The 24,647-nt window shown below is 46.6% G+C and overlaps 1 protein-coding gene across 4 annotated transcripts in view; it reads right to left on the bottom strand.

Annotated features, from left to right (window-relative positions):
- The window catches only part of UBE4B (ubiquitination factor E4B), a 1,139,522-nt gene that overhangs the window by 588,438 nt on the left and 526,437 nt on the right, over positions 1-24,647 (bottom strand). For all 4 annotated transcript variants that reach the window (XM_078642268.1, XM_078642270.1, XM_078642267.1 and 1 more), the window contains one exon: positions 15,447-15,546. In XM_078642268.1, coding sequence (XP_078498394.1) covers positions 15,447-15,546 — 100 coding nt within the window. The remainder of the gene's footprint in view (positions 1-15,446; positions 15,547-24,647) is intronic.

The raw sequence follows: 24,647 nt of genomic DNA on the forward strand, positions 1-24,647 counted from the left end.
ATACATTAGAAACAGGGAAAAACAACAGCAAAACATGTTTTAAATCTGTTTTAATGCTTAGTAATCAGCACAAACTCTCAGATAGGACTGACAGCATATACAGCTCCCAGGCTGCATTGCAGAAACATAGCCTAAAAAGGCTGAAAAGCTAACTCATAGCAACATAGAGATAAACTGGCACTGTGCCTTTAAGGCAATCATGCCTAAGGGGTGAAAGTTAGGTCAGTTGTTCTTTGAGGTGACTCAAAAGCCATAACACAAAGAGTTGATGTTACCTTTTAAACATACAATGATCCTTTGCCAGGGGAGGTGGGAGGGTTGCTTATGACTTTGATGAGGATACCCCTGGAAGAGAACTAGGATTACAGGTAAGTAACTAATCATTCTCTTCCAGGGGATCCTCATCAATAGTCATATGCACTAGAATAGAATTGCGAGCCTCACCTCATCCCACTGCAGGCAAAGGAAACAGAACGGTAAATTAACCAACCAGCTCAGACAACTAAGCCTGGATAGATATATTACTATCCAAATAGATTCCTCAAGGAGGCCTGGCCCACTTGAGTATCCACCCTGGAATCGGATTCTAGACAATAATGCCTTGTGAAAGTGTAAACCGACCTCCAGGTTGCTGCCTTGCAAATTTCTGACATTGGAACATCATGCAAGAAAGCTAATGTGGCCGCCTTTCCCCTAGTGGAATGTGCTTTAGGAGACACCAAAATGGGTTTATGTGCCAACTGGTAGGCCAATTTTATACAGGACACTATCCATCTTGAAATGGATCTTTTGGAGGCTGGGAAACCTGTTTGCATGGCACCATAATTCAAAAACAATTGATCCGATTTCCTTATACCCTTTGTACCCTCCAAATAGAATTTGAGCACTCTTTTAAGGTCTAGGAGTGGAGAGACCTCTCTGCAGGAGTTGCGGGATTGGGAAAAAAGGACGGTAGGGAGATTGACTGATTACTATGGAAATCAGAGCTAACTTTTGGCAAAAAAGCTGGGTGAGCTCTTAACACTACCCTGTTGTGGTGGAACACAGTATATGGCTCTTTTGCACACAACGCTTGGATTTCACTTATGCTGCGCGCTGATGTGATTGCCACCAGAAAAGCGGTCTTCCAGGTCAGGTGCTGCAATATGGCTTTATGAATGGGCTAAAAAGGAGGACCATCAATATAGACAACACCAGATTCAATTCCCAAGGGGGAGAAGGAGTTCGAACCGGGGGATACACTTTTTTCAACCCCTGAAGGAAATCCTTAACCACCTGCAATTGGAAAAAAGAAGGTTGGTTGGGTGATTTTCTGTATGCCATAATGGCTGACAAATGGACCCAGATCGAGGCATATTTCAAACCCGCTTTGGCTAAATAAAGGAGGTAAGGAAGAATGAATTCCTCCTGCCCCTCTGTAGGCTTAAAATGATTATTAATACACCATAGGTAGAATCTCTTTCATTTAAAAGTGTACAACATTCTTGTGGAAGGCCTCTTAGCCTCTTTCAGGATATGCATGCAGTCCTGCGGCAGATTCAAGTGTCCGTATTGTAGGACCTCAGGAGCCATGCTGCCAAGTTCAGAGAAGGAAGGCTGGGATAGATAATCTTCCCGTCCATCTTGGTCAGCAGGTCCGCTCTGTAAGCTAGTCTCCTGAGGGGGAGTACCGACAACTGCAGAAGGTCCGGGTACCACCACTGACGAGGCGGGTCTGGAGCTATCTGAATCATGGTCATGTTGGATCGGATAAGCTTGGACACCACCTTGGGGTTCAGAGGCAGAGGGGGAAAGGTGTATGCAAATGTCTCTGACCAATCCATCAAAAGCGCATTCCCCCTTGTCCCTGGACGGTGGAATCTGGGTGCGAAGGCGTGGCATTTTTATTTTTGTCATCGGCAAACAAATCTATTGACGGACGACCCCACTGCCGGAAAATATCTGCCACCACCTCTATTCGTGCAGCACCCAGTCTGGCTGATCTTCAAGTGCCGACTGAGCCCTTCTGCTCGCACATTCTGCTCTCCTGGAAGGTGCACTGCCAGTAGGGAGAGGCTCCGAGCCAGGAGCCAGTGCCAGATCGCTTGAGCCTCCAGGGAGGGAGGGCGAGAGCGCGTACCACCCTGTTTGTTTAGATAATACATGGTGGTCATGTTGTCTGTTTGGATCAGGACTGAGTTGGACGTGATCGACGGCCAAAAAGCTTTCAGAGCAAGATGGACTGCTCGTAGCTCGAACATGTTTATATGGTAAGACTGCTCTTTTGTGGACCACCGACCTCGCATTTGAAGGCACCCCATGGGTGCCCCACATCCTTGCAGAGATGCATTCGTTATCAACGACTGCACTGGAACTGGTAGATGGAAAGGGACTCCCACCAACAGGTTCTGGAGTCGAGTCCACCACCTGATGGATGATTTTGCTGCTTAACACAATCCGATCATCCCAGCGACCCGTTGCTTGGTCCCACTTGTCCTCTAGATCTTGCTGCAACAGTCTCATCCTCAGCCTGGCGTTGGGAAAGAGGAATATGCAGGAGGCCTTTGACCCCAGCAGAGATGCCACCTGTCGGACTGCTGGGTGATCTGTCTGAAGCAGAGCCTTGCACTTCTGCTGCATTGAAAAAAGTCACTCCTCCGAAGGAAACGCTCTTCCTTTGTTTAAATCCAGAGTCAATCCCAAACAATGGATTGTCTGGGTGGGCTGTTGGACTGACTTCTCCATGTTCACATGAAGACCCAGTCTGTGGAGCAGATTTAGACAGACATGAAAATCTCTTTACTGTTTGAGGAGATGGCCCTTTGAGGAGCCAATCATCTAAGTAAGGTTAGACGAACAGACCTTTTCTGTGTAGGGCCGTCGCTACCACTGCCATGCACTTGGTAAAGAATCGTGGGGTAGATTTCAGTCCGAAGGGTAAGACCTTGTACTGATAGTGCTTGCCACCAACCACAAATCGAAGGTATTTGCGATGACGTGGAATGATAGGTATATGGAAGTACGCATCTTGGAGGACCACCGAACACATCCAATCTCTTGCTTGCAGATGTGGAGATATTTGATGAAGGGCCAACATGTGAAACTTATCCTTCACAATGACCTTGTTCAGCAAGCGACGGTCAAGGATAGGTCTGAACTTGTGCTCCTGATCTCTTTTGTGCACATTCCGTTCGAGGCATATGGGCTGCAGATGGTACATTTATGAATGAATAGATCGCCGTCTGGTGTTGGGCTCGGATGATTGCACTTGTTTTTCTTCTGGAGAAGTCTTTGTCGTCATCGATGACTCCTCCTCTTGGTGTTAGTGCGCATGGGCATCGGCTCCATCCTTAGATTGTTTTTTTCCGCCATCGGGTTCGGATGAGGATCGAAGCGCTCCGGACCGACTTCGATAAATAAGGTTATATTCGGCGCGTAACCCTTTCCAATTCGACGGTATTGTTATCGAACGCGACTTCACTTCCATCCCGACGCGTTTCGAAGAACGACGACTACGAGAAGACGACGTAGTCCAGCCCGGAGTCCATGGAAAGGACTCCATTCAAAAAATGTCCAATGTGTGGTGCTAAGTTCCCACACAAGGACCTACACGAGGTGTGCAACCTCTGCTTGTCCCCTGAACACGAATCCAGGGACTGTGACGCCTGTGCAGCATTTTCCTCAAAATCGACGATTAGAAACCGTCGAGCTCGAAGACACGAGGTATCGAGAATGCAGTCACAAGCAATCCCGGAGCTGTTCGAGGACCAGCACCTAGAAGAGGAGGAAGAGGAGGTCGACGAGGCGGGGTCAGAAGCGGACGGGTCCGACGTCGAGGAATTCGACGTCCAACAAACCGTGACTGACGACGTCCCGTTACCCAAGAACAGACCCCGCACGGTGTCGACCCCACCCTCGAGCCCGGTCAGACAACCGAAAAAAGTTTCCGACGCCCCGCCTTCGGGCCCGGCAACGAAACCGAAACCGAAACACTCGGTCTCCCATCATGGTGGTTCCGATAAACGACCCACCACGACATCAACACCGAAGCTCCATGTCAAGGAAAGCTCGCAGTCGAGACAGTCCATGTCGACACCAAAACACGTTTCGACACCGAAGACATCCTCGATGCCGAAAGCATCGGATCCGAATAAAATCTCGGTGTCGAAAATACAAATGGACAGTCAGAAGAAAAAACACCTTTCGGACCCGAAAACTGCGGTACCGACACAGGAATATAAAACCGATCCTAAACAAAAGACTCTGTTTATTGATCCACAAACTGGCAAGGTAGTCACAGAACTACCTAAAAAGAGGAAGAATGAACAATCGGACGACAAAACTCCTCCGAAGAAGAGAACAATGGGGACGAATACAACTCCTCCCCCTTCTCCACAACCTAGAGACACACCCTCTTCTCCTCTTCCTCACACTAGGCCAACTAAACCTTTCACACGCCCATCCACACCTACAACAGATGTAGATAGTGACACAGGAGAGGGAGAACATCCTGGGGATGATGAAGACACAATCCCAGAGGAGGCAGACCCATGGGAGGAGTACAATGTAGGGTCAGATAATGACAACGACCCTGAATTGTATCCCTCAAAACCCTCACCACCTGATGATAATACTGGGTTTGCACAATTAATTAATAGAGCAGCAAAATAACACAAGGTAGACCTACATGCAGAACCTCAAATTGAGGACTTCTTGTTAGAAACACTACCTGCTGCACAAAGAACATCAGGAACATTACCAATGCTTAAAGGCCTACTTAGTCACACATCAGAGATATTCAAAGACCCGGTGAGGGCTAGAATATTAAACCCAAGAATTGATAAAAAATATAAGGCAGCTCCAAAGGACCCAATATTTATCAAGGGACAAATTCCTCTAGACTCACTAGTGGTCACAAACGCTCGTAAGAGAGCAAACTCTTTATCTACAGGAGAAGCTCCACCTCCTGACAAAGAGTCTAAACTAATAGATGCCTCTGGCAAGAGAGTAGCATCCCATGCAGCAAACAGCTGGCGCAGAGCTAATACGCAAGCATTACTTGCAAGGTATGACAGAGCTCATTATGATGAATTAGAAAAACTCCTCACGCATCTCTCCAAAGAACATCAAAAGAGGGCAGATCAGCTCATACAGGAAGGAAAGATAATTACTAACACTTCCATTAAGTGCGCCCTAGACGCAGCAGACACTGCAGCAAGATCCATAAACACAAGCATCATGATAAGGAGACATGCATGGCTCAGAGTCTCAGGGATCAAACAAGAAGTACAAACATCCTTATTGAACCAGCCTTTTGATGAGAAAACACTTTTCGGATCAGGGACAGATGAGGCCTTAGAAAAGATGAAAAAGGACACGGAAACGGCTAAATCAATGGGAGCATTGCAACAGCCCACCCAAAGAGGTTCCTTTCGTAGGTCCACCTATAGAGGAGGATCCAAAAATACAGGCACAAGCCAGCAACAGACCTCTTTTACACCAACATCACCCAGAGGTAATGCTAGGGGCAGTTACAGAGGTAACAACAACAAGGGTAGGGGTCGCGGAAACAACAACAACCGCAACTCTCCAACCCCAAAACAATGACTTCATACAGCTCCCCCCAGACCACATAACACCGGCGGGGGACGCCTATCACAGTTCCTACCTGCCTGGGAAAACATCACATCAGACAGGTGGGTGAGACAAATTATCCAACATGGTTATTGCCTAGAACTCACAGCTACCCCACCAAACATCCCCCCCAAACAGCGTCCAATGAAACAAGATCATCTGACACTGTTAAAACAAGAAGTACTATCCCTGCTAGAAAAGCATGCCATAGAGAAGGTTCCACAGCACCAACAAGGAACAGGAGTATACTCCCTATACTTCCTAATTCCCAAAAAGGACGGGTCTTTAAGGCCAATATTGGACCTAAGACCTCTCAACGCATACATAAATTCGGAACATTTCCACATGGTCACGCTCCAACAAGTACTTCCTTTACTGAAGAAAGGGGACTTTCTTTCTACACTGGATCTAAAAGACGCTTACTTTCATATCCCGAATCACAAAGCCCACAGGAAATACCTCAGGTTTGTGGTAGACGGACAACATTATCAGTTCAAAGTCCTTCCGTTTGGTGTCACAACGGCACCAAGGGTGTTCACAAAATGCCTAGCAGTGGTGGCAGCTCACCTAAGAAGACAACAAATACATGTCTTCCCCTACTTGGACGACTGGCTAATAAAGGCCAAGTCACAAGAGGAATGTCTTCAGAACACACAAAAGACAATTCACCTGCTACACCAGCTAGGGTTCACGGTGAACTACAAAAAGTCACACCTGCAACCAAGCAAGGTTCAACAATATCTGGGGGCTACTATAGACACAGAAAAAGCCAAAGTATACCCCAATCCAGCCAGGATACAAACAATGCTTACAATCATTCAAAGATTCCAGCCACAACACTCACTAGCAGCGAGAGTGTTCATGCAGCTATTAGGGATGATGTCATCCTGCATACTGCTAATACCATATGCCAAACTACAAATGCGTCCGCTACAAGAATGTTTAGCGACACAGTGGAATCAGGCTCAAGGACAAATTACAGATCTGGTGTTGGTAGACGACCGCACACACCGCTCTCTGAAGTGGTGGAACACAACAAACATTACCAAGGGGCGGTCGTTCCTAGAACCAATTCCACAGGTGACAATAACAGCGGACGCATCGCTCACGGGATGGGGAGCACATATGGAGAAATACACAGTGCAAGGAAGGTGGAGTGTGCAGGAAAGAACACTGCACATCAATCATCTAGAACTACTAGCAGTGTTTATAGCATTGAAAGCCTTTCAAATACATGTTACCGACAAAGCAGTCCTGATCAGAACAGACAACATGACAGCAATGTATTATATTCAAAAACAGGGGGGGACGCACTCTCTCCAACTATCCAGACTAGCACAGGAAATTTGGAGATGGGCCATTCCTCAAAACATCTATCTGTTAGCCGAACACCTACCAGGAGTCCAAAACCAGATAGCAGACATCTTAAGCAGACAGTCGGAACAAATACACGAATGGGAACTGCACCAACAAATACTGCAGCCATTCTTCCAAAGATGGGGACAACCAGAGATAGACCTCTTTGCCACTCATCAGAACGCAAAATGCCAAAGCTTCGCGTCCAGGTACCCACACCACCTGTCACAGGGCAATGCGTTATGGATATATTGGTCCAACAAATTTGCATACGCTTTTCCCCCTCTCCCACTAATCCCATTAGTGGTCAGAAAGCTGCAACAGCACTCAATGACCATGATACTAGTAGCACCCACGTGGGCACGACAACCGTGGTTCACCACGCTCCTGCAACTCTCACAAGTGCCACACCAAAAGCTAAGAATTCTACCCATGCACCTTACACAGAACCATGGAGAAATAATGCACCCAGATCACACACAACTGAACCTAGCGATCTGGCTCCTGAAATCCTAGAATTTGGGTACTTAGATCTACCCCCAAATTGCATGGAGATAATTAAGCAAGCGCGACGTCCCACCACCAGAGCATGCTATGCAGCTAAGTGGAAGAGGTTTGCTATACACTGTACCACTAACAATATCAACCCTCTGGACGTATCAACAAGGGAGATTATTTGCTACTTACTACACTTACAGCAATGTAATCTCGCGTACACATCTATCAGAGTACATCTAGCAGCTATAGCAGCGTACCTACAAAACAGGCAGCATATATCCCTGTTCAGAGTGCCAGCGATAAAAGCCTTCATGGAAGGCCTTAAAAGAGTCATTCCACCAAGATTACCACCTTCCCCGGTCTGGAACCTCAACGTAGTACTCACCAGACTAATGGGACCACCTTTCGAACCTATGCATAGGTGCGAGATACAATTCCTTACATGGAAGGTGGCTTTCCTTATAGCCATTACCTCACTCAGGAGAGTAAGTGAATTACAGGCATTGACAATACAAGAACCATTCCTACAGTTACACCAGAATAAAGTGGTTCTTAGAACAAACCCAAAGTTCTTGCCTAAAGTAATTTCAGCATTCCACATCAACCAACCGGTGGAACTACCAGTTTTTTTTCCAAAGCCAAGACGGTGGCAGAAAGGGCCCTACATACACTAGATGTCAAAAGAGCCATTTTGTACTACATAGAAAGGACACAAAACTTCAGGAAAACTAAACAACTATTTGTAGCATTTTCCCCAACACATAAGGGCAATCCTATCTCTAAAGCGGGCATATACAAATATGTTACATGAAAGCAAAGAGAACATTAACTGTTCCTCCTAGAGCTCATTCTACACGGAAGCTAGGAGCATCTATGGCATTCTTAGGGAACATTCCCCTAGATGACATATGTAGAGCAGCAACTTGGTCTACACTACATACATTTACAAAACACTACTGTGTTGATGTGCAGGCTACACAACAAGCCAGAGTGGGCCAAGCTGTACTAAAAACTCTATTTCAAACAGTTGCGACAGACACTGGTGACCACCGCTAGGGAGGTAACTGCTGTATAATCTATTCATAAAAGTACCATCTGCAGCCCATATGCCTCGAACGGAATATGCTACTTACCAGTATGCATCTGTTCTTGGCATAGAGGGCTGCAGAGTGGTACATGCCCTCCCTGCCTCCCCGGAACAACTAGTTAACACCCCCACCCACAACGCAGGCCACACACTCGACCCTATCTTCACCTCCAGCAAACATATCTCCTTCAGTCACACCACAGCTCTCCATTGGACGGACCACAGTTGCGTCCACTTTATCTACAAAAAGACCACAACCCACAACCATCCTCAACCTATTCTGCGAAGAAACTGGAACAAAATCACCTTCGACCAGATCTCATCGCTTCTTCAAAACGCCCCTGCCCATTCCTCGAACCCCAATCAAGCAGCCACTAACCTCACTCAATGGCTAGCCAACAGCGCCGACAACCTAGCTCCCCTGAAAAAACTTCAAATCAAAAGAGGCAGCAAAAACGCCCCCTGGTTCAACGATGATCTTAAGAAATCCAAGAAACTCTGTCGCTCCCTTGAGAAGGCCTGGAAAAAAGACCCAAACACCAGCACCAAGGACGCCTTCAAAAACGCCACCCGCATACACCACCAACTGATCCGGACCGCAAAGAAAGCCGCGTTCAAAGTCCGACTCGACACCAACGCCCACAACAGCAAAGAATTATTCAACATCGTCAAAGAGTTTACCAACCCCAATGCCAACTCCAACGACATCACCCCCTCTCAAGCCCTTTGCGACTCCCTTGCTTCGTTCTTCCACGACAAAATCGCAGACATCCACAACAGCTTCAACAACCAACCCGGAGACCAACCCACCCAACCTTCTGCCGTACCGTCACCCCCCCTGAGCATCCTTAATGACTGGAACACAGTCTCAACTGAGGACACCATCCGCCTGATTAACTCCATCCACTCAGGTTCCCCCACAGACCCATGCCCCCACCACATCTTCAACAAAGCAGATTCCATCATTGCACCACACCTCCGAGATGTCATCAACTGCTCCCTCAACTCCTCCACCTTCCCGGACAGCTGGAAACACGCCGAACTCAGCACCCTTCTAAAAAAAAACACAGCTGACCCCACCGAACTCAAAAACTACCGCCCCATCTCGCTCCTTCCATTCCCGGCCAAGGTTATCGAGAAAGCTGTCAACAACCAGCTCGCCGCCTTCCTCGAAACCAATAAATGCCTCGACTCCTCTCAGTCCGGCTTCCGAGCCAAACACAGCACTGAGACCGCACTCATCGCAGCAACAGACGACATTCGAACTCTTCTGGACAATGGAGACACAGTAGCCCTCATCCTCCTCGACCTCTCCGCAGCCTTCGACACAGTCTGTCACAGCACCCTGCTACAACGCCTCAGAAACATCGGAATCCAAGGAAAAGCACTGGAATGGATTACCTCGTTCCTTTCCGGAAGAACCCAGAGAGTCCGCCTCCCACCATTCAAATCTGAGGCCACTGAAGTCATTTGCGGCGTGCCACAGGGATCCTCACTCAGTCCTACACTCTTCAACGTATACATGAGCCCCCTCGCGGCCATCGCCCGCCAACATAACCTCACCATCATCTCCTACGCTGATGACACTCAACTGATCCTCTCACTCACCAAAGACCCTAACACCGCCAAAACCAACCTACATAAAGGAATGAGAGAAGTAGCCGAGTGGATGAAGCAGAGCCGTCTGAAACTGAATTCCGACAAAACAGAAGTCCTGATCTTAGGCACCTCCCCCTCCGCCTGGGACGACTCATGGTGGCCAGAGTCCCTTGGAAAAGCACCCATCCCGACAGACCACGCACGGAACCTGGGCATCATTCTGGACTCCTCACTCTCGATGACCAGACAAGTCAACACCGTCTCTTCATCTTGCTTCAACATTCTTCGCATGCTCAAAAAAACATTTCGCTGGATCCCCACCGAAACTAGAAAAACGGTCACCCACGCACTGGTGACAAGCCGCCTGGACTACGGAAACACCCTATATGCCGGTACCACCGCAAAACTTCAGAAAAAACTCCAACGCATCCAGAACGCATCAGCCAGACTTATACTAGACATCCCGCATAATGACCACATTTCTGGTCACCTGAAAAACCTCCACTGGCTCCCCGTCAATAAGAGGATAACATTCCGCCTTCTAACCCACGCACACAAAGCACTTTACGAACTTGGACCCGAATGCCTCAATACACGACTTTCCTTCTACACCCCCTCCCGCCAGCTACGCTCCTCCCACCAAGCCCTTGCTTCTGTACCTCGCATCAACAAAACCACCATGGGAGGAAGATCCTTCTCCTACCTAGCGGCAAAAACATGGAACTCACTTCCCATTCTTCTACGCCTCACTCAGAACCACCTAACATTCAGAAAGCAACTTAAAACCTGGATATTCGACAAATAATTCCCCACCCTTCTCCAAGCGCCTTGAGACCCTCTGGGTATGTAGCGCGCTATACAAATTAACTGAATTGAATTGAATTGAAGAAAGTAACTGGAATAAACTCCCTTCCCTCGCTGTGCGGGAGGAACCTCTTTTATGGCTTTTTTTCGCAGAAGGGTTATCACTTCCTGCCGAAGCAACTTTAACTGGTGAGGACAAGATCTTTTCGGAGGAATGTCCTTTGGAAGCACACGAAAACATAGTGCGTATCCATTGCGCAGTATACTGAGCACCCAACGATCTTTTGTTATGCTGCACCACTCTTCCAGATGATGTGAAGCACTTCCCCGCACTGGAGTGGGTAACGGCGCTAGAGGAAGCTCCTGCTCATTGCTTACCTGCAGGTCTGGCCGTGTTAGAGGACTGCTGCTGGTGACCTCCTCTACCTCTGTTGGATTTACAGCATTGATACTGTGATTTTCCTTGGTTTTTGCTCTGGGACCATTGAGGGGTTTGAACCCTCTGTTGGTAACCCTTGCGTTGGTTGGATCTGTACTGTCCCTTAAACTTTTTCTTCTTCTCCAATCCAACTGCTTTGAGGGTATCAAGCTCTGCCTTCATCCTACCCATTTCATCATCTGTATGGGTACCAAACAGGGAGGAGCCGGAAAAAGGGAGATTTAGGATCCTCTGCTGAGCTTCTGGCTTGAGAGCTGTTAGTCTCAACCACAAGGATCTCCTGGCACAAATCCCATGTGCCTATGAGTGCGCCGAGCAGCGTAGCACTATCCGCTGCTGTGCTAATCACTTGGTTGGCAACAAGCGACCCTTCCTTGATGACCTCCTCAAAATCATTTTGATCTTCTTTTGGCAGCTTTTCTTTGAAGCGGTCCAAGGAGTCCCATAAGGCCCTGTCATAGCGACCTAATAAGGCTGCTGCACTGGAGACTTTGAGCGATGATGCTGCAGACCCGCAAACCTTACGTCCCTAAGAGTCCTGGGACCTACTTTCTTTATCAGGGGGGACTGACGAAGAAGCAGCTACTGCATGAGTTTTCCTCGCTGCCGCAATTATAACAGAGTCCGCAGGCGGATCTGCCTTCAAGAACACAGGGTCTATTGCGACCGGCTTGTATTTCTTTTGAATCCTAGCCGGTGCAGCCTTAATCGCAGCTGGCGTGAGGAAAATATTCATCACCGGCTCCAGAAGACCAGGAATCAGAGGAAGCAACAGACGAGAAGCTGTTCTCTGATGCAGAGTCTCGAAAATAACTGTTGTTGCCACCTGAGGAGTAAACATCTCAATGTTGAGCTTCTCAGCCCCCCTCTGAAGCACATCATGATATGTGTTGATGTCATCTATCGGTGGCACTCTCGACAGAGGGCCGTCCTCTTCCACTCGAGGATCGAGTGGAAGAGGAAGACCGCGTAGGTGACCTTTTTTGCGATGGGAACTATGCCTACGCTCCTGTGATCTGCCCGTCCGCTCTTCTCGTCTGGGCGAGTGCAATCTATCCACTTCCTGCAGCAATCTTTGCAGAGGTGATCTAGGAAGAGGACTGGCGCATTCTTGCATCCGCTGCGATGCTCCGGTATCTTTACTCCAGTGATGCAGGGGAAGGAGCTATCTCGGTGAAAAGTGCAAAGCAGGGGAAGCCTTCCTGTGCTGTGAAGGAGACCTATGACTTGGTCTGCCTGAACACCTTTCTGGTGAGGCAGATGGTGAATGCCTCGTTGAAGGATGTCTTGACGAGTGAGAGGAAGAGTGTTGTGACGCTGATTCTGTAACTAGAACCACCGATCCTTCTCCAGACCTCACTGAAGTGGGTCTCTACATCGGGCATGCACGTCACGACCTCGACCTGCACCTCCCTCTCGACGTCGATGTCCTGCCTGGTGTTGGAACCGGTCTCTACGATAATTCACTGTTCCTCGACTTTGAGTGCCTTGCAGACTACGTCGGAACATCCCTTTGTCTCGACGTCGAACATCAATGAGCCGATGACGGCGGAGGGGTTCTTCTCCTCGACGCCGAACTCGTCGTGCAGATGAAGATGAGGGGCCTCTGCTCCTCGACGCCAATCGTCGTCGTGTTGACGACGGCAGAGGGCTGCTAATCCTCTACGCCGATCATCGCAGGGTTGACGACGGCGGATGACTCCTCACCCTCGACGTCGATCGCCGATGGAATGATGATGACGGAGGGGTACCCACCCTCGACGCCGAACGCCTAGCTGACTATGGCGGGGGGCTTCTGCTCCTCGACGCGGATCGTCGCAGGGTTGACGAAGGCGGAGGGCTGTTACTCCTAGATGCCGATCGTCGCCGAGTTGACTATGGCGGAGGGCTTCTGCTCCTCGCCGCCGATCGCCACCGGGATGACGACGGCGGAGGATCACGATGACGTACCGGACTGACTATGGCTTCTCGACGGCGAGCCCGCCGTCAATGGTCTTTTCTTGGACAAATGACCCACCGGTGGTAGATTTTTCAGTGCCGAGCCAGACGCTGAAGCAGAAGAGCGAGGGACCTAACTTCTGGATAGAGATCTCGCCCTCTTGGAGCCCTTCCTCACCTGTGACCTGCCTCTGGAAGATGCCTTTTCTGCCAGCCCATAAAGACGGATCCTTTCTCTGTCTTTTAAAGTCCTTTTGGACAGGGTCTGGCAATGAGGACAAGTCTTGGGGACATTGTCCTTCGGTAAACAAAGAATGTAGACCTCATGAGAATCTGACCTGGCCTCCTTTTTTCCACAAGAAGGGCAGGGGTCAAAAAGAGATGGCATTTTAAGTGGAACAAAATGCCCAAAACTGTCAAAAAAAGACAGAACCTTACTTCAATAGATTCTGAGATTTCGAAGTAAGTCAAAATTTTCCAAAAAAGTGAAAATGATTTCTGACTAAAATCAGAAAGAAGTGGAGCTGTGTAACTAGGATCCTTCCTGAAGGAGCCAGAAAGAACAACTAACCTGTCACCCCTGAGGCATGATGGGAAACTTGGTATCATGACTGCCTTAAAGGCACGGTGCCAGTTTATCTCTATGTTGCTATGAGTTAGCTTTTCAGCCTTTTTAGGCTATGTTTCTGCAATGCAGCCTGGGAGCTGTATATGCTTTCAGTCCTATCAGAGTTTGTGCTGATTGCTAAGCATTAAAACAGTTTTAAACATGTTCTGCTGTTGTTTTTCCCTGTTTCTAATGTATTCTATTATGATATAATGGGGAGTCCTTACAGCATTATTCAGCTCTGGTATATGTAAGGCTGCATTTGCTTTTTTATTACATATATATATATATATATACATATATATATATATATATATATATATACATACATACATACATACATACATATATATACACACACATATATATATATATATATACACACATATATATGATTGTGTTTCCGGGGTCCCGCGCATGGGCGGGAATATTCTAGTGCTTATGACTATTGATGAGGATCCCCTGGAAGAGAAATCTGTCATGTTTGCCAGGGACTTCATAAAACAGCCTGACTGCATGTATACATTACATACCGGATTCAGCATTAAGGAATGTGTGTTATAGCATCAGCACCTAGAAAAGAGGACTAATCGCTTGGTAATTCGAACACAGTGTGTACAGGATCACCATATTTTCTGTTTAGTAACTCCTTGTTTTTGACACTGTTAAAACTAACCGGAGAGAAAAGGAAAACGTTCCACTTCTCTGGTGCCATGTCATTACAGCAGGTGCAAGAGAGATGACCTTTTCATATTCTGCTTAGAAGAAAGAAAACATGAGCAATTGGTTCCGTAGCCGTTTGCTTCTGCAAAGTGGTTCTGTTTGTATGAGTGACCCCCTCCTCACTCCATAAAGCAGAATCAGTGATAATTGTATTTAAGAGAGTTAGACACATGAATGAGTTGGAGATGTTGAAGGGCTAAATTCCATCTGCTGTCACAATACCAGAGAAAGACATGAAGGCAAACAATACATAGCGGCTTGGTATAATTAAGGCTTAATAAATAATACAGTCACACTTGTAAGAAGGGTGATAACATTAAAATACCTTGGGTAGAGTACAGACTGATAGGAAAGAGATGTGTTAAATATGATTAAGCATTTAACATTTGCACTAATTGCAAATGTTCTAAACAATGCAGCAGATAATGTGCAATCATTGGGATCCATATAATTTGAAGAGAAATAGTATATAATAAATAATCATATAATTGTAAAATATAGTTTATTGTGTGTGTGCCTACTCAGTTGGGAGTACAAAGGCAGAGCTATGCTTTATCATCACCTACAGATAAGGCATCCTACAGGTTTTTCTGATTCCCAACACTACCAGTCTAATTCGCTGGCAAGGTAGTGAGAGGAAACTGTCATTTCCCCTCGTCTGGACATACAATCACACAATGAGTAAATCCACATGATGCTGATGGTCTGGGGAAAATGAGTCAATTAAAATACAACGTTACTGCAAGTCAATAAAAACATATTGAATGCAAGCCATAACACACCTTGAGCTGGGTTTTGCAGCGTTTTAGCATCTCACGATGCCGTACAGCCAAGGGGGAATCCTTCCACTGAGTTTCTGTGTTCTTTAGTTCTTCAACAGTCCTGCAAACCAGAAGGAGTGTGAGAGAGAAATACAATGAATTACAGTATCTCTAGACTGCCAATGTAAGAGCAGGGCCGGACTGGCTACCGGGCAGCTGTGTGTCCTGCCAAGCAGGGGGATGATTTCGTTGATGGGGACCTGTGTGTGCAAAACTAAATTCGTTTTGCTTTTTTTTATTTCAAAGCGCATGCACGTCCCCAACAACGAAATAAGCCCACACCACAGAGAAATGAGCCCCCAGCTTCGCAGCACACACAACTGCCCGGTAGCCAGTCCGGCCCTGTGTAAGAGAGATGTGCATTACATTATTACAGGATTCTGAAAACATTACAAAAATAAATAAATAATTGAAGGATTGTGACCAGCCACATTTTGCAAAACCAAGCAGAATTTTGGCGTTTGAGATCACAATCTTGCTTAGTGGTATGTATTAAGGCAAAACTGCGTGCAAAATAAGGAATCGCAAAATTTGCAATTCCTTATTTTGCGATTGCATTTAAGGAATCACACACAAATTTTGCAATTCCTTAAATGCAATGTAAGAAGCAACAAAAAAGAGCAATTTGACCTTAAGGAATCGCTAATTGGTAATTTGAGATTTCTTTGAAAAATTCACTTTTTTTCCCCATTTTTTAAAGTGCTATGTGGCGCACATACATGCCCTTAGGGCATGTATGTGTGCCACATGTGCACCCATGCTTATTTCAGGAGTGCAACAGGGTGTCCTTTTATGTTTAATTTGTTTTATTGGTGTCAGACAAAACATACAAAACAGAAAGCACAGTGCTATGACGCGGCGACAAGTATAAACAGCCAATCTGTAAAAGGACCGCACCACCGGACCCACCATACATCGCATATAGTGCTGAATAGTTCGGGCCGTCACCTGGCCATGACAGTCTCCGGAGTCGCTGTAACGTCCAATAGCTTTCTGCACGGTGTAATTAGCACACACATAAAATAGAATAAAAAGAACAACCCTCCCCCCCATTACCAGGAACAGCCCCCCCCCCCACTCCAACCAGTGTGCCACATCGTGCGTGGATAGGCAGCATTAGGGAAAGCGACTCACCAAGTGTTCGTGTCGGCCTGAGTGGTCGCATCTAGTCGTTCTGTCAGGCGCAGTAAGCGGAGGTACTTAGGGCAGGTGATTTCATTAAATTCTTGGGACAGAAGTGTAAGCGATGGCTTCCATAGCTCGTGAAATGTAGCCATTGTGTGGGTGAGTGTGGCCTGAATACGTTCCATCCTCAATGTAAACCAAAGCTTGTGTAGCCACCCGTATGTGTTGACCGTGTGTTGGATCCCCAAAGGGAAAGTATATGCTGAGTAGCAGCTTGCATCGCGATTCCCATTTGTCGCCCCCTGATGGATTTCAGAGGTAAAGTGAGTGCATTCGGGAGGCCTAGGAGGGTGTAGGCGGGAACCGTGGAATTTCAGTGTCCCAGGTGTTATCTATGTCATCGAGGACCGAAGTCCAGTATTCCTTAACTGCCGAGCAGTCCCATAGGAGATGTGTCAGTGTGCCTGTTTCCCCACACCCCCTCCAACATGACTAGCTCCTAGACTGGTTGCCCCTGTGAAGCCTCGCCGGGGTAAGACACCAGTATGTAGCTCTTTTCACCACTGACTCCCTGCCCGCTGTATTCCTCGGCGTATGGTTTGGCCTGTAGTAGATCGATTGCCACTCTTGAGCAGTTAGGGTCCTCCCCAGCTCCTGTTCCCAACGTCTTTGCCCAGCAGTGTGTTGTACCTCGGGGTCCGGGGTGAGTAGCTTATACAGGTCGGTAATGAGACCTCGGTCTGAGTCTTTTGTTGCCAGCCATTTCTCGAATGCGGTCAGGCGTCTACTGACAGAAGGGTGTACGTCGGGTTGCAGTAGCCAATGTCATAATTGAAAGTATTGAAAGAGTTGTGGCGAAGAGAGATCGTATCCCTAAGATAAATCAGCGAGCGGCAGCAAGCCCTATAAATCAAAGAGATGACCAGCGGACCTGCAGCTGGACCCGCGCCATTGCTGGTTGAGGATCCATGCCCGGGGGGAACTCGTGGTTATCTAGCAGGGGTGTGAGCGGTGAGGAAAAAGTCGTAAGCTGGCATCTGGTAGCTAGGGAGTCCCAAACCTTTAAGACTGTATGCGTAATGGGTGAGTTCCGGAGGTATTGTGGTTTGTGTGGGAGGCGCAAGAAGGGCACCTTCCACAGAGACGTCTGCGCCATAGCTCTGTCTTGGAAGAGCCATCTCTTCTCAGATTCGGGCCTGAACCATTCTACAAGGTAGCGCAGCTTGAAAATATTGTTGCAGATTGGGGATTCCCAGTCCTCCCTTGTCTAACCCCCGGTATGCCTGTACTTTATGCATGCGCGGCTTCTTCCCTCCCCAGATAAAGTGCTGAAGTGTCGATTGCAGCTGCGTAAGTGTTCCCGCCGGCGGAGGCACAGGAATCGTTTGAAAGATGAACTATAGTTACTTACCTGTAAACTGTGGTTCTCCAGTATTGGTGTCTTTCATAGATTCACATGCTTGAATATCCCCCGTCGTCGAAGTGGGAGTCCCACGGTACATAAAATAGCAGTCATATATGCATGTATACATGAAAAATATAACTAATAAAAATATACATACATATAGTGCAGTAAATTGTAAATTCTAAAAGTACCATAGAACATAATAGGCCCATTGAAAAGCCTAAGGGAGAACTCACTTTAGTAGCATATCTGAGTCATTATGTGTTGGATCACATTCCAGCCAATCAGGCTGTAGCCTCCTCTAGAACCTTCTCCTCAGAAGCCCAAGTCCTCAGATTTTCGTAGCACAGAGTAAGTAAAAGTGCCTGAGGAGAAAGAGAGCCTCTGAGGGGAGGATGGGAGGGTCGCATGTGAATCTATGAAAGACACCAATACTGGAGAACCACAGTTTACAGGTAAGTAACTATAGTTCTTCTCCAGTATTAGGGGTGTCTTTCATAGATTCACATGCTTGAATAGAGTAGAAAGCAGTAAAAACATCACAGGAGTCATAAAGGTAATACATCAAGCAAAGAAGGTAAATATATATGGTTTTGTGGGGGAGGAAAGAATACATTGAAGAGGCGTCCAGACAGTTGGGAGACACAGCATGTTACTCTAAGATTGATATGAACACAGCCAGGAAAATCAATGAGTCCTATCGCTCAGAACTATATAAATGGAAACGCGAAGGGCTTCTGAGTAAAGATGAACTAAAATTCTTACAAAAAGAATCTCCTGTGATGCCTAACATGTATTTAATTCCCAAGGTGCATAAGCAACAAACGCCAGTACCTGGTCGACCGATAGTGTCCGCTATTAATAGCATGTTTGAAAATACATCGAGATACATCGATTTCTATCTGCAGGATTTTGTTGTGGCATTACCAGCATATGTCAAAGATACGACCGATTTCCTGTACCAATTGAATCAATGTGAGTGGTCAAATGATTTGTTGTTGATCACTATGGACATAGCCACATTATATACAAGCATTTCCCATGAGGTGGGTCTTAGAGCAATGAAGTTTTTCCTTGATAAGCGTCCAATAGAATTACATGCTCATAGCAAAATGCTTTTGGAAATGACTGAGAGATGCTTAAGGAATAATACTTTCATGTTCAACAATGAGGTTTACAAACAGGAACGTGGTGTCGCCATGGGGTCGTGTTTTTCCCCCAGCTACGCGGGGCTCCATGTAGGCTGGTGGGAGGAACACGTCCTCATGGTTGAACACAGCGATGTCTGGAATAACAATGTACTGAAATACTGGAGGTATATAGATGACATCTGTATTATTTGGAAAGGGACTAAAGAAACAGCTTTTGATTTTGTACAGGCAATTAATGTGAACCACCTGAATCTCATGTTTACAGCTGACATTAGCCAATCTGGAGTGAGTTTCCTTGATGTCAAGATAGAGATTAAAGACAACAAGATATCCACGAGCCTGTATAGAAAAGAGACAGCAGGCAACTCCATCTTGCATGCCGCTAGTTTCCACCCCCAGCACACGATTAGAAGCATCCCCTATGGGGAGTTTCTAAGAATACATAGAACATGCAGTAGTGTTGAGAGTAGAGACAGATGCCAAATGGAAGCTAAAAACAGACTGATAAAACGAGGGTTCAAACCCACACTTCTAGACACAGCGCTAAAGAAGGCAAATGCACTGATGAGGAAAGATCTTCTTGATCCAAACAGGCAAATCAAGACATCAATAGAACAAGAGAAAACAGTCAGGCTCATTACTAGCTATAGCCGCCAAGCTAAGCAGATAACAAGAATTGTGAAGCAACAGTGGCCTATCATCCTGACAGATCAGGTTCTGAAAGACATCATGCCAAAAGTCCCCACTGTTACTTTCAGGAGAGCCTACAGCATGAGGAATGACTTAGTGAGCAACAACCCTGAGACCAGCAAAACTAAGGATTGGCTCTGTCCCCGTAAAGGGTTTTTCCGATGCAGCTCATGTAGAGCATGCAAATTCGGTGTGAACACCAGAAGCTACACAACCCCGTTTGAGGTCAATCCCATAGCCATTAAAGACCACTACACATGCCGCACAGAATTAGCGGTATATGTACTCACGTGTAGCTGCAAGCTACAATATGTGGGCAGCACGAAGCTGCCAGTACACCAGCGCATTCTGCAGCACTTGCGTGCTATTGTTCATGCCGACCAAAGTTATCCAGTAGCTCGGCATTTTCAAGCAGTTCACAACAAGAACTTGGCAGATTTGACATATTTTGTCATAGACGCTGTAATCCCCACAAAGAGGGGAGGTGATTTCGAAAAGAAACTGCGCCAGCTTGAATCCCGCTACATAGTGTTGCTTAATAGCAAGAGTCCAGGAGGGCTGAACATGGGGGAGGACCTCAGTAATTTTCTATGATGTGTTGGCATTATGGGGTACTGATTCAATTCCGATACTCTGGGCACTTCTGAGTTTTCAAACTTGGAGTATCGAAACCATTTAAGCATCTCTGTCTCTGTATTTTATCATGAGTTGGCCTAACATAAAAATCCTACTTCCGTTTGTAGAAACAAAAACAAGAGGAGGTTAGCACTTTGCACAGTTTGCACTCACCATAACCTTTTTTCTTCTTTTTTCTTTTGTACAAATTAAGTATGAGCACCATAAGTATTATTGATTTTTTTCACTTCCTAAGCACCCGAGCAACTTAATCATTTTAATTGTAAATAGGCTTTGTGCATAATAAGGGACTATTTGGCAAGGTAGTGAGACTTAACTATTTTTCCAGGGACGTTGGACAGTGTGCTGATGAATTAGCAAACATAGGTGGCTGTATATATGTGATTGAAAGTGAATCTTTTATAAAAAGGTCTCAATATGCAATTACTGACTAGCCACTATGCATTATGTCATGCCCGTTCTCTTGTCAATATTTATTTTAAACAGCATTGGGGTTTGAAAAATATGTCGTGATATTGAATGTTGAGAGAACAACCCTGAGGCATGTATTATAACAAGTGCCTGAGAAAGGCAATTTTGAAGCACATTGACACACATATGGCGTAGATAAGGTTTGTAGTATACAAGGTAGGCAATGCAAGCCTAATAGAGGGAGATTTAAAAACGTATAGATCATTGTGGCATTTGTGCCCATTAAGTTGTACAACATGTGTGAGAACACATCTTCCGGAATTTGAACATGTCGACATGAGGATAAGTGTATATATGAGTTAAGGCATTTGTGCTTTGTAAATATGTATATTTGACATAAATACTCCCTACATTTATTGTATAATGTTGAATTCATGCCGACTGTCGGGGTCATGATTTTGTTTTGGGAGCATCTATATGTTTTTGCTACTACAAAATGGCGCTTAAAAGTGTAAGGGCGTTTTGTCTCATGAAAAGTAATAGTCCTACTCTTATGTTTAGTTGGTGTGAATTTTTGGCGCCAACCAGCCTAAATTTAAATGATGTTTGTCAGCTCTACAATTTATCAGTGAGCAAGGGCACGGACGTGCCCGAAACGCGTCTGATGTTTTTTACCCACCTTATGTAATAAAAAAAGCGTACCTTACATCCTTGCCTCGAGTGCTAATTGGGCTGTCTGCGAACTTTCCTGTGCAGGAGGCACTACATGGAGAGTTGGAGTTTATATATATATATATATATATATATATATATATATATATATATATATATATATATATATGGTAATATGCACTAAATACCAAAACATAATTATGAAAAAACCTTTATGACTGGAGGCGGGTAGCAACAGAGGCTCACCTTTACTGGAAAAGATTCCGCAGCACCGCTTGACCCACTGCCGCATCCGCGGCGTCTGTTGATTGCAGGCAGTAGTGCTTAGTAAAAGTATGGCTGCTCGACCAAGTAGCAGCTCTGCAGATCTGGCGTAAGGGTACCCCCGCAAAAAGGGCAGCCGAAGTAGACACTGCTCTAGTTGAATGAGCTCGAACAGGAGCAGGAAGGGGCTTTCCAGCCCGTTGGTGGCAGAAGGATATGGTAGAGGAGATCCACCTGGTTATAGTCTGCTTGGTAACAGGTTGTCCTTTGCAAGTTGGACCATATGCCACAAACAATTGATCCGATTTTCTGATAGGTGCAGTTCGTTGAATGTAGAATTTGAGACAACGTTTCAAATCTAATGAATGCAATGACCGCTCAGCTGGAGTTTGCGGAGCAGGAAAGAAAGTCTTCAGAATTACAGGTTCGTTGAGATGAAAGTCACTGGGAACCTTCGGGATGAACTTAGGATTAGTTCGTAATGTCACGGCCTCGTTGGAGAATTTTAGGAAAGGAGGCTGTATGGTAAACGCCTGGATGTCACTGACACGTCTTGAGGACGTTAAGGCGAGTAAGAGAGCAACTTTCCACGTGAGAAATTTAAGAGTTGCCGAGTGAATAGGTTCAAATGGTGGTAGAAGTAGTTGAGACAAGACCAAATTCAAGCGCCAGGCAGGCGGAGGGCGACGGATAGGTGGAAACATCCTAAAAAGGCCCTTGTAAAATTGTTTAATGATCCTTGAAGAACATAAAGATGTGGAACCATCATGGCGGAAATGGGAAATCGCCGCCAGAAACACTTTAAGAGTTGAGTGGGACAGACCTGATTTTGCCAGGGATAAAAAGAAAGGTAAAATTTGTTCAGGTTTTGCAGTCATTGGGTCCAAATCCTTGGTGCGGCACCAGACACAGAAACGTTTCCACTTGAGTTGGTACGTTTTTATGGTGGAGGGTGCGCGAGCCCGCGCTAACACCTCCCTGCAGTCCTTGTCAATAGTTAAACGTGCAAATTCATTGTACTCAGGTTCCAGGCATGGAGTTGAAGGTATGCTGGATCCGGATGACAAATTAGTCCCTGCTGCATCGTGAGGAGGTGCGGCAGAGGATGGAGTGGCAACGGATCGGACTGCGAGAAGAGGAGCAGGTCCGTGAACCATGGACGTCTCGGCCACTTGGGTGCGATCAGGATGATGCGACAAGGTTGGAACCTCATCCTGTGTAACAATCGAGGGATCAGAGGAAGTGGAGGGAAAGCATAGATGAAATCGTTCGACCAATCGATCGAAAATGCATTCCCGCTCGACTCTCTGTGGGGATGCCGACTTGCAAAGCGTGGGCATTTCTTGTTGACAGCAGTCGCGAAAAGATCCATCCGTGGCTGGCCCCACCGCCGGAAGATGTACTCGACCGTGGGCTGATTGAGTTCCCACTCGTGATTGTCTGATGATGCTCGGCTGAGAGAATCCGCCAGAACATTGGCCACACCTGGCACGTGAATGGCTGTGAGATGAATTTGACGTTGAATCGCCCAATCCCATATTTCTTGTGCTAGTTGAGAAAGTGGAAGAGACCTCGTGCCGCCCTGCTTGTTGAGGTAGTGCATGCTGGTGGTGTTGTCCGTCCTCACCAGCAAAGTGTGTCCCCGCACTAACCTCTGGAAAGATTTGAGGGCTAAGAAAATCGCCAAGAGTTCCAGACGATTGATGTGCCAAGTTCGTTGTATTGCCGTCCACTTCCCTTTCACAGACATGCCGTCGAGATGCGCTCCCCAGCCTTCGAGAGACGCGTCTGTCGTAAGCGTCAGAGTTGGGGGTTCGTCCTGGAATGAACGGCCCGCAGATATGTGTGGAGGGTGAGCCCACCACTCCAGCGCTTTCTGTATGCGAGGTGTTAAAAGGACCTTGTCCTCGAAGGACCCCGACACCTGTTTCCACTGCCTGTCCAGTTCCTCCTGGAGAGTCCTCATGTGCAATCTGCAATTTGGAATTAGGTGGATGCACGAGGAGGCCATGCCAAGGAATGATTTGAACATTCGGACAGAAACGGACAGTTTTGATTGGAGGGAGCGCACCATCATTAACATGCGGTCCTGTCTTTCCTGGGAAACGAACACTTTTCCCTGCCGAGAATCTAGCAAGGCTCCGAGAAAATTTCTCCGTTGCGATGGTTGAAAGTGTGACTTCTGGCAATTGATTGAAAGCCCCAAGGCGTGGAAAAGGGAGACGCAAACTTGAGTGTGCTGCTCCGTCTGGTGAAAAGTGCTTGCCTTGATGAGGCAGTCGTCCAGGTATGGGTAAAATTGGATACCTTGGAGACGTAGGAAGGCAGCTACGGGGGCCAAGATCTTGGTAAAAACCCTTGGTGCTGAGCGGAGGCCGAATGGCAGGACTTTGAATTGGAAGTGTAGCTGCCCGACCGTGAAGCGGAGATACTTCCTGTGTCTGGGGTGGATTGGCACATGGAAGTAAGCGTCCTGAAGGTCGATTGTGGAATAGAACTCGCTTGGATTGAGAAAATTCAGAATTTGGATCAGAGTTAACATCTGAAAAGTTTTTGAAATTAGAAATTTGTTTAGAGCTCGTAGATCCAATATTGGACGCCATTCCCCCGACTTCTTCTTGACTAAGAAAAAGCGGGAATAGAACCCCTTGCCGCGTTGACCTTGCGGCACTAGTTCGATTGCTCCTTTTTTGATCATTAAGTTCACCTGGGCCAGAAGGTCCTTGAAATGAGGGGGTGGTGGCCCCGAAGGTGGATGAGTGGGTGGAAATTTTGTGAATTCCAGGGTATGTCCTTTGGATATAACGT

The sequence above is a fragment of the Lissotriton helveticus genome, chromosome 5_1 (assembly GCF_964261635.1).
Source record: "Lissotriton helveticus chromosome 5_1, aLisHel1.1, whole genome shotgun sequence".
NCBI lineage: Eukaryota > Metazoa > Chordata > Amphibia > Caudata > Salamandridae > Lissotriton > Lissotriton helveticus.